Consider the following 15,000-nt stretch of genomic DNA (forward strand, 5'->3'; position numbering starts at 1 on the left):
GTTTAGGCCTAACTAAACCAGGATTCACCAAATTCTCCAGCCAGTGTCAAGACGTCTGAGTTCATCACTAAGTGTTAATGTAGAAACCACGCTTTTGTTTTTGACTGCTTGTAAGTGCCTGTTCAAACCCCTTTTTATGTCTAGTAAAGAAAGAAACCAGCATTCGTATCCCTCACCCACGAAACTTTGCTTATGTAAACTCCTGAGAGAAATTCAATTATTATTAAACTAAAGGAAGAGGTAAGATACTAGACTAATTAAGAAGTTATTGCAAAAAAAAAATCAAGGACATCTTCACAAATGGTGGCATCGTTAAGGGATACTGTGCCGTGTTGTATTAAGTTTGAACTAATACTGGCTTTATTTCAGGAAAGTGCTGAAACCCCTTTTAAGTGTCGAAGAAATACAAAACAATCTCAAGAAAAACAGAGGGAAACCAAAGGAGTCGTGAACCAATGGATATGTGAGTAGTTTGCATGTTTTCGTTCACTCTCTTGTTTTGTATAAATACTGTCTCTCTATAGAATAGGAAGTTAGGGCATTTGTCTCTCGTAAGAAAATTTTGGTGTTTTAATTTTTCCTTTTTTTTTTGTGATATGAGTCTGGACAATATTTTCCAAAGACTTACACAATATCAATACGACTTGAGATTAACTGCAGACAGACGGTCGCGAAGTGCTAGTGTAGGAAGACGTCAAAATCTGACTAGAAACCGAAGTTCGAGTCCGGTAAGAGCAAATATTGCCGATATGAATTCCGCTGGGCTGATCACACAAACCACACGGTTTTGTGGAAATGTAAGTAGGGATAATCCCGACAAACAAAGGTTAGAGAAATACAGTGTAGATAAGTGGTTAGCGGACACAGAGAATAGGATCGCTAGTTTTAAAATAACTGACGATGTTGCAAAAATTAAACAGGCAATGATGTTAGTCAACGTAGACGTAGGGGATGCTCACCCTACATTAAACGGTAAGGCCTTTGAAAAAATTACCACTTTCAACGAGTTCAAGGAGGAATGCAGACTATTGTGGCGATCGGCCAAGGAGACCGATCGGTTGTTGAACTTGTATAGGTTTAACTCGGCTAAATTTGAAGGTGATTCCATGCCTAGTCTGTATACCCAGGTTCTGAATCATTTGGGAGTAGTTAAGGAAGACATTTTGTCATTACCCACAATCACGGTAGGAAACAGAATGCAGTTTAGTGAGGATAATAACCAACTGGTGGATTTAGATGAAATTTTGACTTATATGGCCTACGGTACATTGTATGCAGCCTTTGGTGAAAGGGAAAGGAAGGCTTTCAAGGACCTAAAGTTAGATCCTGCCCAGAAGCTCACAAAAACGTTGAGCCAAATCCAGGAAATCATCCAGAAAAACGAGACCCAAATTGAAGAGGTCACTTTTTCGGCAAATACCAAGCAAAGAAGGTATCAGAATTACAGGGAAGATAAAAATAACGAGACCGGTAGGAATAAATATTACCATAAAAATTATCAAAATAACCAGCCCCCTTACAAGTCAAATGAACAAAACAGAGGAAATTATAATGAAACATATAAATCTAGAGGGAATTATCATCATAAGGGAGCTAGACCAAAGAATAGGTATTGCCAGTATTGTCAAAGAGGAGGTCACACAGACCAAGAATGTTGGTACCAAGGTAAGAAACATAATAAACCCTCCGAAAATACTCCTCAGGTACAGGCAAGGGATAACTCAAACCCTACTAATTACTCCGAAGAAAAACAAGGTAATAGAAAGTGACTAGAAGAGCAGGATAGGAGTCCAGGAAATAGGGAAACCAAAGAATGGAAGGATGTTGCAGGTAGCGGAGGTACATCCACGTTGCCAGCAACATATTTATCCTTCCGACAGCAATCATTACCCAAGACAAATATCAAGATAGAAGGTAAAGAATGTCTTAGTTTGTTAGATTCAGGAAGTACTGTAAATCTCATAGGGCTCCATACCTTAACTGATTATTTGAATATACCTATTTCTGCAATTAGGAGTGAGGATACATTAATTCAGGGGATAACTGGCAATCAGCTTAACAATGTAGGAGCCATAGATTTAAACATTGAATTGCTAGAGAAGAAGTGTCAAGTGCCATTTTTGGTTTTGCAAGAAGTAGCATTTCCCGCTCGAGCTTTGATTTCTTTTGCAACAATGCAAGATTTTGGCATAGTTTTTGATTGTCAAGACAGAAGATTAGTTCTAAAGGGAAATAATCAGGAAGTCTGTTTCCAACTTGTTGATGACAAGTCCACTACAAATTTGGCCAATTTGCAGGGGACCGCTTCGATAGTTGAAACACACTCCGGTTCAGAAAGAGAAAGGGAAATCAAAGTAAAATCAGAAGAAAGGGAGAAAGAAGAGAATTTAGCAATTGCACCCAGAAAGGGGGAAATTACTTCTTGTAAAGGTAGCACACATACTAAGGATGAAAATGTCGACAGAGAATCTGAGAGAATAGATAAAAGGGAATTCCAAGAAGTTTTGCTGCTAGGCACATTGAATTCACAAGAATTAAGACACTTAAGAGAAACAGAATCTCAAAAAGGAGGAGATGAAGATTCATGTTTTTGTACTCAAGTACAAACTGGGGAGATAAGTCTGATCAGCACAGCAGATGCAAACAAAATAAGATTTAGGCTAGCTAGAGATGTAGTACTACTGCCCAATACTCTTACTAGAGTATATTTAATAACCCGCCTACACACAAATAATGATGTAATCTTGACCCCAGAAGGATTACCAGAATATGTCAGAATGGATAACTCATTAGTTCAGATGGAGGGATTAGCCTGTACTACTTATGTCATGAATTATTCTGATAAAAGACTCCATTTGTTAGCGGGTACAGAATTTTGTACAGGAATAGAAGTTACACACAAAATGATTCCGTTAGAGGAGGAAGCATTCTTTACCATAGGAAACATTGATGCAGGAATAGATAGGGAGATAGATAACACCGATTTTCCTGAGTACCGTAAAAGGTTAATAGAAACCTTAAATAAATATAGGCAGGGCATAGCAATTACAGGTGATAGGTTAGGTAGGACTGAGGTGTTAAGACATAAGATAATCCTAGATGATGGAGCTAAACCCTTTTTCATACCTAATTATAAATTACCTATCAGCCAACGTCCAATAGTAGATAAAATGATAGAAGAAATGAAAGAAGAAGGAGTGGTCATACCCTCTAAATCACCTTATAATTCTCCCATGTTGTTGATTCCAAAGAAAGATGGAAGTTACAGATTAGTGATTGATTATCGCAAGTTGAATGCGAACACAGTTCCTGATAGGATGCCCATGCCTGTAATAAACGATGTATTGGCTCAGTTAGGAGGAGCAAAGATCTTCTCATCCTTAGATCTACTAAGTGGATATTGGCAAGTACCTTTAGACGAAGAATCAAAGCCATTAACTGCCTTCAGCACACATAAAGAACACTTAGAATTTCAGGTAATGCCATTTGGGTTAACATCAGCTCCATTGACTTTTGTAAGGTTAATGTTACAGATCTTAGGAGACATAGAGAATGTGTCAGTCTATTTAGATGATGTCATTATATTTAGCAAAGATATAGAGAGCCATTTCGGAACCATAGAAATCGTTTTAGAACGACTAAGACTGGCAGGATTAAAGATAAAGGTTAAGAAATGTCAATTCTTGAGGAAATCATTAGAATATTTAGGACATGTGATCAGTGCTGATGGATTACGCATGCAAGAAGGAAAAATAAAGGCGATTGTGGAATATCCTGCTCCACAAAATTTGAAAGGGGTAAGAAGATTTTTAGGGATGATAGGATACTATAGACCATTTGTCAAAAATTTTGCTACTATAGCTAAACCATTGACAGAATTAACTAAGAAGGATGTAGAGTTTGAATGGAAAGCAGAGCAAGAGGAGGCTTTTCAAAAGTTAAAGGAGAAATTAATCCAAGATCCTATCTTAGTGTATCCAGACTTTAGCAAGCAATTTTACTTAGCATGTGATGCTTCAAATACAGGAATAGGAGCAGTTTTGTTACAGAAGGCAAAAAACCCGAATGAGGGTAGTATATTATGCAAGTAGAGTCCTGAATGCGGCCGAACGAAATTACAATACCACAGAAAAGGAATGTTTAGCCATTTATTGGGCACTGAGAAAGTTTCGGCACATTTTGTTAGGACACAAAGTAAATGTACTTACTGACCATAAACCCATCTGTGACCTATTTAAGAAAAGAGCTTTCACTAATAACTTAAAGTTTAATCGATGGTTTATTAGTGTGCTAGAGTTTGCTCCAGAATTTAGATACATTCCAGGTAAGTTTAATACTTTAGCAGATGGATTATCTAGAGCACAAGAGGATACTGAAAGAATTATCACAACTAACACTTTTTGTTTCAGCTGTCAGGTCGTAGACTTAGATTTGGAGAGAGTTAAAATCGAACAAGAGAAACAAGAAGGTATCAGGAAAATAATAGGAGATTTGCTACAAGATGAAACCTCTAGGTCAGATTTTGAATTAATAAATGGGATATTATATAAGAAGGCTAAGGATAGGAGTGCTTGCTCTAGACTATATGTGCCTGACACCCTGACTAAAGAAGTATTAACTCTAACACATACCCACAAGTTGGCAGGACATCCAGGAATCAAAAAGACTCTGAGAACAATAAATAGAAATTATTTTTGGCCTAAGTGCAGCGAAGAAGCAAAGCAATTTGTAAATGAATGTCAAACTTGTAATAGGCATAAAGGTCATGTAAATGTCAGAGCTCCTTTAGAAAAATATCCTAGTAATTTAAACCCTTTTGAGGTAGTTCAGATGGATCATATAGGACCCTTTCCAAAAAAACTTTGAGAGGAAATAAATATATACTGGTATTCATTGATTATTTGACTCGGTATTTAGAAATTGTCCCAGTCAGAGATAGAACTGCAGTTTCTGTTGCAGAAGCTTTAAAGACCAGAATACTCACAAGACATTCGTGTCCGGAGGTACTTTTGTCGGACAATGCACCCGAATTCACCAGTGAGGTAATGAAAAAGCTTTGTGAATTTTTTGAGATAAAGAAATGCGAGATAACCCCTTATAAGCCGAGTTCAAATGGGACAGTGGAAAGGGCCAATAAGAAGATACTGGATGTACTGCGAACTATCATTAGTCCAACTACAGAAGATTGGGACCTAGCGTTAGAGGACGTTCAGTTTACTTTGAATAACACAGTAAATGAGACAGTAGGAGAAACCCCACACTTTTTGCTTTATGGTTATCAGAAAAGACTGCCAAACTCATTGTTAGATGACGCAAAACCTCCTAGGCACACATATGATTACCAGGACTATATAGCTTGGAAACTGCAAAGAACCTTTCAAATAATAAGACAAACCAGACAATCTTTAGAAAAGGGCCAACAGGTAAATAAGAAATACTATGACACAACTAGTTCCATGACTGACCTGAAGATAGGCTCACAAGTATATATAAAGGTACATGTAAAGGAAGGACCAAATGAAAAGGTATCTCCCAAATTTGAAGGTCCTTATAGAGTGTTAGAAAGGGAAAGGAATAATAAATTTAAGCTGATACATGAACAGAATTTAGATGTAAGGTATGCCCATTGGAATCATATGAAGGTTGTAAAAACTAATCCATGGTCCTCTCAACTTCTACAGGAAGTGGTGGAAAAACTTCCTTCTGATCCTACCCCTGGTGGTCGGTATCACTTGCGAAATAGACATTAAAAGTGGGGCCTTGATACAAAATCATGGAAAAGGTGAACTGTTAACAGATTTTGCTGTAGTAAAAATTAATGTCAATTCAATATTAGAAAGGGAAGAACATTTGAACCAGTTAGATAAAGAACTACGGAAGTGCATACTAACCCATAGTGATTCTGCCTTTGTAGAAGTATTAAGAAATTTACAGGGTAAAATTGAAGACATTGTCAGGCCTCAAAGAAACAAGAGATCTTTATTACCTTTTGTAGGTAGTGCATTTAGTGCTTTGTTTGGAGTGGCTACAGAAAACGATGTAAAAGGTTTGACTGATCGTGTAGAACTAATCGAGAAATGGGCTAATCAGAAGGGTAATCTTATAAGTACTCTAATAGAAAATAATAATAAGAATGTAGAGAACATAAAAAGATGGTGGAATTTATTAATCAAGTTAACGTGAATGTTTCTAATAAAATAGATGACGTAGAACAAGTGTTTAAGTTGATTCATGAAGTAGAAATCGAGATTGGTGATCACAAGGAATCTGTGAACGGACTAATAAATGCACAAAAGGGAATACTCAGCCCTGCTATCATTTCTCCAAAAACTTTGAAAGAAATTATCGATTGGTGTATGGTAAATAGCCATTCCAAGCCTTTGCTAGAAGATATATTTTGGTATTACACAATGTCAACTGTGAAAGTAACAAAAGGGTATTTGTTGGTATTGATCCCCTTCAAGGGTATGAATTTGTTTGACCTATATACAGTACATCCTTTCCCAGTTAAGATAGGAAATGCAACAATAATTTGGAACCATCCGAAGGTTCGTCTAGCATTGGATAAGAACAAGTTGTTGATGATTATTTTAGAAGAAGGTGATTTAGAACAGTGTGTGTTGATAAGTGAAAGTCAATCCATGTGCAATTTTGTGCAAATTAAACAACCTATGAGCAATTTTCCGTGTATCCAAGGTATTTTCTTTGAGAATTATGAGTTGATGAGAGAGTGTAAATTTGAAACCTTTGCTTTGCCATACAGGGCATTACATTTAGGTAATGAGATTTTTGTTTATGTACAAAGTACTAAAAATGCAGAAGTTACTTGTGATGGGAAGACTCAAACATTTCAGTTAGGAAACTTGAAGTCATTTGCAGATTCTTGCTCAGTAGTGATAAATGATTATCTCTATTATGTACCAAGTGTGTTTTTGCATTATGAGTTAAATCAATCTTCCATTGCAAAGAGTTACGAGAACAAGATTAATCATTTTCAGCTAGACAAATTAACAGTGGTAGAAAATGTGGCAATGCCACTTGATAATGATTGTTCTGTTTTACAAGAAAGATGTTGCACCATTTCTGACTATGTGTAATGTGTTTTTGATTGTGCTTATTACTGTGGTAACATATAATGTGGTGAAGTATTTGGTTTTCAGAAAATTGGAAAGGATTAATGAGTTGCTACTAGTTATTACTGGGAAACCTAAAGAATAGGTTTGTTGTTTTGTTGTATGTGAGGATTCTATAAGAATCCTAGTAGCTGGCCGAGTGGTGTCAGACAGATGCTTATTTTTGAGTAAGTTTCATATGCAGAAGGTTTATGTATGTTATTGATGTCTTTATTTGTGGGTTTTGTTAATTAATAAGAAATGGGGAGACAAATGCAGTTAGTAGTAATTGTAAAGGTATAGAAAGAGTTGTGGAGAGACAGGAGAGTGAACGGGAGTTAGGTAGGATGTTTTCAACTAATTTCGCTGACTCCAGGGTTCTTTCCCGTAAACAACCCCCCCAAACGACAGGATCCGTTCTTGAATGTCGAACGGAACATAGACGAGTGAGACGTGAAAGCCGGGAAAAAGTCACGTGATTAAGGATAGCTTGACACGCCCAGGACGACCATATATAAGCAACGAGAAGACGGCATCTCGCTCTCTTCCTAGTAGTCACTCTGTATAATAGGTCTAACGACCTACTTAACCTGCCGGGTCTCCTTGACGACAACACATGGCGGCTGCCTATACCAAATTGAGGGACGGCGATTACGTAGAATACTAAAGCAGCCGCGAAATTACAGGGGAACAATTACCCCTGAGAACGAAGGACGACGAACAAAGTTACTACGCCCGCACCTGAGTGTCTGTGAGTGCGTTTGGCGAGACGTCCCAGAGCGACCGAGAGGCGTGACGTCCCCGAGTGACCAAGGCGTGTCTAGAACTTCGCGCCAGCCTTCCCAACACCTGACGAAGGCTTATACTTCAGCGACGACAGTAGGCCTATAGATGACGTTTAGGCCTAACTAAACCAGGATTCACCAAATTCTCCAGCCAGTGTCAAGACGTCTGAGTTCATCACTAAGTGTTAATGTAGAAACCACGCTTTTGTTTTTGACTGCTTGTAAGTGCCTGTTCAAACCCCTTTTTATGTCTAGTAAAGAAAGAAACCAGCATTCGTATCCCTCACCCACGAAACTTTGCTTATGTAAACTCCTGAGAGAAATTCAATTATTATTAAACTAAAGGAAGAGGTAAGATACTAGACTAATTAAGAAGTTATTGCAAAAAAAAATCAAGGACATCTTCACATATATATATATATATATATCTATATATATCTATATATATATATATATATATATATATATATCTATATATATATATATATCTATATATATATATATATATATATATATATCTATATATATATATCTATATATATATATATATATATATATATATATATATATATATATATATATATATATATATATATATCTATATATATATCTATATATATATATATGTATATATATATCTATATATATATATATATATGTATATAGATAATATATATATATATATATATATATATATATATATATATATATATATATATATGTATATAGATAAATATATATATATATATATATATATATATATATATATATATATATATATATATATATATATATATATATATATATATTTATGTATGCATGTATACATGTATGTATGTATGTTATTGTGTATGAAATGGCAATCAAAATTCGGAAAATGTTAGTAGTATCAAAAATATTTTGTTTCAGAATAGCTTTACCATTTCAATCCCATAATTTATGTACAGTATTAACCTTTTAAGGAAATGTACTACCTGAGAAGCATTACTGATACGGCGACGATTGTGTAAGCCATCAAAGTTCCAATACTCATCATATCTACGAGAGTCTGTAGGTCGAAGAACATTGCCAATAACCCTGAAACAATGGAAGGCTAATTAAACCCTAATACTTCATGAAATGTGAATAAAATTACACACATTGAAATATCTACAACTGCAGATCACAAAACCTTTTTAAACAGAGAATTGTTATTCGAAGTACGAATGAAGAGTAAAGTTTGATGGGATTTTATTCGATAATCTATGAGTCTGAAGTTTTACCCTGCAACATGTGAAACAAAATGTTACACTGTTGGATAGTTATGTGTTTTGATTTATTATTTGAGTACAGATCCGTAGAGAAAACCAGAGGTGTGTGCTACGTACCAGCAAGTACCCCAGTAAGGATAGTAGCAATTAAAGGTGTCTGAAAACGTTTGTTAATCTTAGAAAGGAATCTGAATATGACGCCGTCAGTAGCCATGGCGTAAATGATCCGTGGAAGAGGCAAGAGTACGCCAATCATGCTGGAAAGGAGAAAAGAACGAGGAGTAAGATTGCATTTGATTTGCAAGCACAGTACTACGACCTATTCTAAGAATCCCTTCGGTACTTTATGAAGAAAACCCTTGTTTAACAGCATTTCTATCTGGTTGTTAGTGTACAAGTAATTATCATTGTCACATTTCTTTATTGCTCAATGAAAAGGACTACAAATGACTCGAATATAGTTTTCCTTCTAATTGTAAATAGTGCTATGATGATAGCATATCAGAGAGTTGAAAAAAATAAAAATCCAATATTAATCTTTGCTTTTCATGGAACCTTGAAACTATTGACAGGCCATTATTGAATAACGATCGTATGAAAACGTTTCCTGCATCTCCTGGCCTTTAATAATGATTACCTAAGAAAGTTTATGCTTCCCTAGTTTATGCAACGAGGGCGTAATTTCTCAATGTTTCTTTTCATATTCATGTGTGTCTGTTATACCTCTTATTAACATATCTTATGGTCAAGAAAGCTATTCCTAACAATAGCCTCCATTTTTTGTCTCTGTAGTTTTGTAAAAATAGGCAACTTAAACTATAAGTAAATAAAAAAACTTTATCTGTTACAGTCCCTCGCCAACATTTGGCTATCAAGATGCGGTGAATTGATAATAACGCGAATTTCATAATCGATACAGATCCTTGAGTATTGGTTTTTTTTTTTTTTTTTTTTTTTTTTTTTTTTTTTTTTTTTTTTTTTTTTAAGGTTCGAATATAAAGTAAATGCTAACCTAAATTATTTGAGAAAGCATATATTGACAGGATGTAACTGATGTTCAATTTATAGCATTTATGATTATTGAAATCTAAACCTGTTTTTGATTTTTTTTTTCGATCAACAAAGGAAGAACATTAGTGTAAGGTTATTTTCTGTAACAATGAGCACCATCAGAATGATATAACGAAATATAATTGACGGATTATTTCAAATTCACTTTTTCATGGAAGGTATGTTATCTCCAGGACTATTGATATTCATACATCTTTACGTTTAAATAAATAGCAGAATAGGTCTATAAGTTATTTTACTTATGCATCTGTATATTCCTACTTACATATTCTCAAATACGAAGATCGCTGAAGCAAAGAAATGCTAATTTTGAAAATATTTCTGATATGTGACTAAAAACTCATAACGAGGGTTACTTTTGACAATAACGATGAAGCCGTTAACACGAGAGAGAGAGAGAGAGAGAGAGAGAGAGAGAGAGAGAGAGAGAGAGAGAGATATTTAATATTTACCTTGCTGAGAATCCAAAAAGAGCTCCAATGCTTACAATCCATTTTGATATCGGCATATCCAGGTCATCGAAGTACGCTACAAGAGCTGCATCTGGATCCTATGTGGATAAATAGCACATGAAATAGATAGGCCTATATGGGAAACAAATGAGAACAGAAAGAAATCCTCTTGAGTTATACAATGAATACAAAATTCGGGGTGTATGAGATTAGAAAGTAATCTAATTTTCACTGATATTTTAAATGAGTAGGGTAGCAAGAGGTTTTTTCCATTCTTCTTTTTCCTCTCTTATTTTCTTTCCCTCACCTTTTAGCAAAGTACATTTCGGGAAGCCTAGACCAGATTATAAGGTATTGATGTTAACTACCAAATCCTTAGTTAAGTTCTCTGAAGGATAGTCCCTCTGTTACTTTGGAATATGTGATAGTTCTTCTGATTATGACTTAAGTTTTTTCTTAGCTTGTCGTAAAGCTGAGGACGAGTCCAGACTGGACTGTCATACGATATCTCTTGATATCCTGTAGAAGCATCGAAATTTGGAATACGTAACAACATCGGGACTAAAGTAACACACATCCTGGTCTCGGGCATGTTACAATTCACTCCCCCACTATCTAAAGTTTCAAACTCAGATAGGCCTTTTTTTATCCTGTTTTCAGTAATTTTATCGTTAACTATTTTGCAGCTGTCTGAATGTTGCACCTGTCTGAAGCTCCTTTTTAAATAAAGATTGTATCCGAATGTTGATTATTAACGATTCCATGTGTTCCTCTCTGCTAAAATTTTATTTTTTCACTTGTAACATCCTATCCTTGGCTATCTTTAAACCAGCTTGCTCATGTTTCGACCATGTTATTAATATGTTTTTCTTTTCTCTTTTATCACATTTACTGTATCTAATTATCTTCAAGCATCATGGAGTAATCATATACTTTATCTTGATAATATACCAGCTAATGGGAGGCTATTTTGGAATATCATTGGTCATTGTATGTTTATTGCTAATTATCAGCCTATGGAAAGACCATCCTAATCAGACTTGAAAAAGTCTATGTAGGAGAGTCTGTTATTCTGTTTTTGCCCTGCCCCATGCATTCTTTTCTTTTATGTACAGTACATTTTTAAACAAACTTAGCTTAAAGTCTATCAATAGGGTATATCTCCATCACCATTGGGTAAATATGTTTGTGGTAGCTATAGTTCTGATGATTCCTGCCAAATTTCTTTAGCTCCTGTACCTAAAGGTTTATGAATGCCTCTTGCAAAACATTTAAAGTAGTATGCTGAAGGTAATTACTTGTTTCCTGGTTTGCAGTTTGGCTTTCGCAAAGGCCTTGGGCTAAGTGATGCATTCCTAAAAATTTGCGATGCTGTAAAAAATCACATTTATTACGGGCATAAAGTTCGAATGATTTACCTTTGATTTAGTGCTGCCTTTGACTGTGTTCATCATGGGGACCTTGCTTTAAAATTTATATAAATGTGAATAGGTGGTTCTTTTCCTAGCTTCATTACTGAATTTTTTTAGTAATAGACTGAGGATAGGCACCATATTGACCATAGTTAAGCAACATTTGGTATCCATCAGGGTATTGTTCTCGGTCCATTACTCTTTATTTATATCTGCATGATATGTGGCTTAGCTGTGAAAACAAGGTTGTTACATATGCATATGATGCTTCTTTCTTGGCGTTAATTTCATATGCTGAACATAGAAATGTGGTTGATGGATCCCATAATCAAAAACTATGTAAGATTAGCTTATGGGTAAATTATGGGGTGTCACAAATTAAGAAGGGGCTTTAGTAATTCCTAAATAGGCCGTTACAGATAACCTAAATTCTTAGGAAACAAGGCGGACGATTGCCGATTTGTGACCTGGTCTCCACCTACCTGGCCAGGAAAATTCAGTTTTAATCAGTTTCTTACTGGTGTCATTGATCTGCTGACGAAGCACACAATGTTCCGAGTCCATTTTGTATGTAGAAAGGTAGCACCCGAGGAGAGGGAATGGAAGGAGACGAGAGGCGGCAGGATGCAGTTGCATCACCCACCACTACTATCTAGAGGCCAAGGAGCCCAATATAACCTCCAGGAATGAGCGCTCTGATAAGAATAGCTGGGAAGGCAGATATAGTCAGCAATCAGTGGATAAATGTCAGTAGGCCCAAAGACATGATAGGTCACCTTCAGACATGGCTGGCATTGACACTCGACAAGACACAAAATATCTATGTGTTTATAATATGTCTGTGTCTTTTCTCTCAGAGTGTGTCCTGCTAAACTATAAAGCTAAACCATTGTTATTTACCACTTGTGAGACGTTCAGATCATCAAGTAATTAGAAAGTAAACAAGAGTTCTAGATCAAGCAATTATATAATTAAAAATATTCATGTATTTGAAGAAGATTTATGCTTATTTTATGTCAATTAACGTAGAAAATAAATCAGCTTTGCGAAGTAAAAGTTGTCAATTTCCCCGCTTCCAATTATAGATTGTGTATGCCATGAAAGTGGTGTCACAGGGAGCGATAAGTATAAATAGAATTATAAGTAGGTCAAAGTCAGTGATCTCTTTGCATCCAGATCTTGTCATTGACGATGTCTCTTTAACCGTATGGAACTTCTTTAGAATTCCAGGTGTGATTCTTGAATACAAAATTACTTCTGAGAAATGTACCCGGTCGATTGCTTCTTCAACTGCAAAAGAAATGGCGTGCTGAGAAAGCCTTTACAATTTTTGTTGGCTAATATATCCTGAGGATATCTTTTTTAATTCTTTCACCCGATAGTACTCTGAATATCGTTTTCCTATCTGGTCTCCAGCTGACGAGCGTCAGCGTATTTTCTGAACCTAATTTTGCGCTCTATCAAATTGGCTTATCTAATCTAGATATTAATCTCTGGAACAGTTGTTTAGTTTTTTCTTTGTGTATATAGTATAAGATTCTCTTAAATCTGACCATCCTTTGCATTCATATCTTCCTAGACTTTACTATCTAGTACGTAGTACTAAGTATGTTAATAATCTAATAGTTTTGCTTTCTCCATCATAAGGCTCAGTGCTACATAAATACCGGTGGAACTTTAGAGGTTCAAATATATTGTACTGTATATGCTTTTATATTGTTCAGGTTGGCGCAAGTCTCGTTTCATAGTTTATATATCTTACAATATTTTGTTTTTCAACTGTTTCTCAACTATACATTATTTGTTACTGTAATTTTCTATCATTCCTAAACTTAGCAATTTTCCCTGATGGGACCCTTAATGCTGTAGCAATTTATTTTTCAAATTACAGTTGTAACTTGATTAGTAATAATAATAAAAATAAAATCAAGTTTCGAATTCTAATAAAGGAGTTTTATTCAAGTCAATTGTGTTTTCAGAGATTTAATAACCAAAGATTTCTATATTGTTATCTACAAATAAAGTGACGGTCTTATTATTATTATTATTATTATTATTATTATTATTAATATTATTATAACTAGGTAACCTACAACCCTATTTGAGAAAGCAGGATGCTATATGTCCAAGGGCTCCAACAGGAAAAAAATACCCAGTGAGGAACGGAAATAACAAAATAAATGAACAATAAGAGTAGTAATGAACTATTAAAATAACCTATTTTAAGAACATTAATAACATTGAAATAAGTCTTTCATAGATAAACTTTAAAAAGAATCTTATGTCTCCCTGTTTAGAATGAAAATATTCGCTGCAAGTTTGAACTTTAGAAGTTCAAACGATTCAACTACAGGATTAGGAAAATCATTCTATAACCTGGTTACAGCAGGAATAAAACTTCTAGAATTCTGTGTATTATTGAGCCTCATGATGGAGAAGGTATGGCTATTAGAGTAAACTCCATAGATGATATCAAATTAGTCCATTTTCACTTTTTGTAATTGATAAATATAATTGATTGTGCAACCTGTAACAAGATATATTACATTTGCTTTTGTCACCCGATGTTTTTGGAAATACCTTGAATCGGATATTTGTCAATGCTGGATCGAATGTTGTTAATTTCTCTTTCACCGGAGAAGAGATTTTGAATTTTGTTCCCACTCAGAGGAAAATATTTGATTTTTTAGTCAATATTCCTGGTTGGAATTTAGTAAAGTTTAATCTCCATTAATGATGGAACATCTGGGGATTTCATCAACTAGAGTACGTGGAAGGAATTAATTCCTCAGTCATTGTGGATATTCCCTCTCTTTTCAGACAAGAAGTTATTGTACATAACTGAATATTTTCCTTTTCATAGCTAGGGGAATTTTGATTGATCACCAATTGTTGTACGAGTACGGTACACATTATGT

At 35.0% G+C, this 15,000-nt stretch overlaps 1 protein-coding gene across 1 annotated transcript in view; it reads right to left on the reverse strand.

The window, feature by feature from the left end:
- The window catches only part of LOC137645728 (high affinity cationic amino acid transporter 1-like), a 176,562-nt gene that overhangs the window by 42,002 nt on the left and 119,560 nt on the right, over positions 1-15,000 (reverse strand). Inside the window, exons 8-10 of the mRNA XM_068378613.1 lie at positions 10,671-10,768; positions 9,265-9,404; positions 8,872-8,974 (exon numbers count right to left, since the gene is read on the reverse strand). Coding sequence (XP_068234714.1) covers positions 8,872-8,974; positions 9,265-9,404; positions 10,671-10,768 — 341 coding nt within the window. The remainder of the gene's footprint in view (positions 1-8,871; positions 8,975-9,264; positions 9,405-10,670; positions 10,769-15,000) is intronic.

This window comes from Palaemon carinicauda, chromosome 8, assembly GCF_036898095.1.
Source record: "Palaemon carinicauda isolate YSFRI2023 chromosome 8, ASM3689809v2, whole genome shotgun sequence".
NCBI lineage: Eukaryota > Metazoa > Arthropoda > Malacostraca > Decapoda > Palaemonidae > Palaemon > Palaemon carinicauda.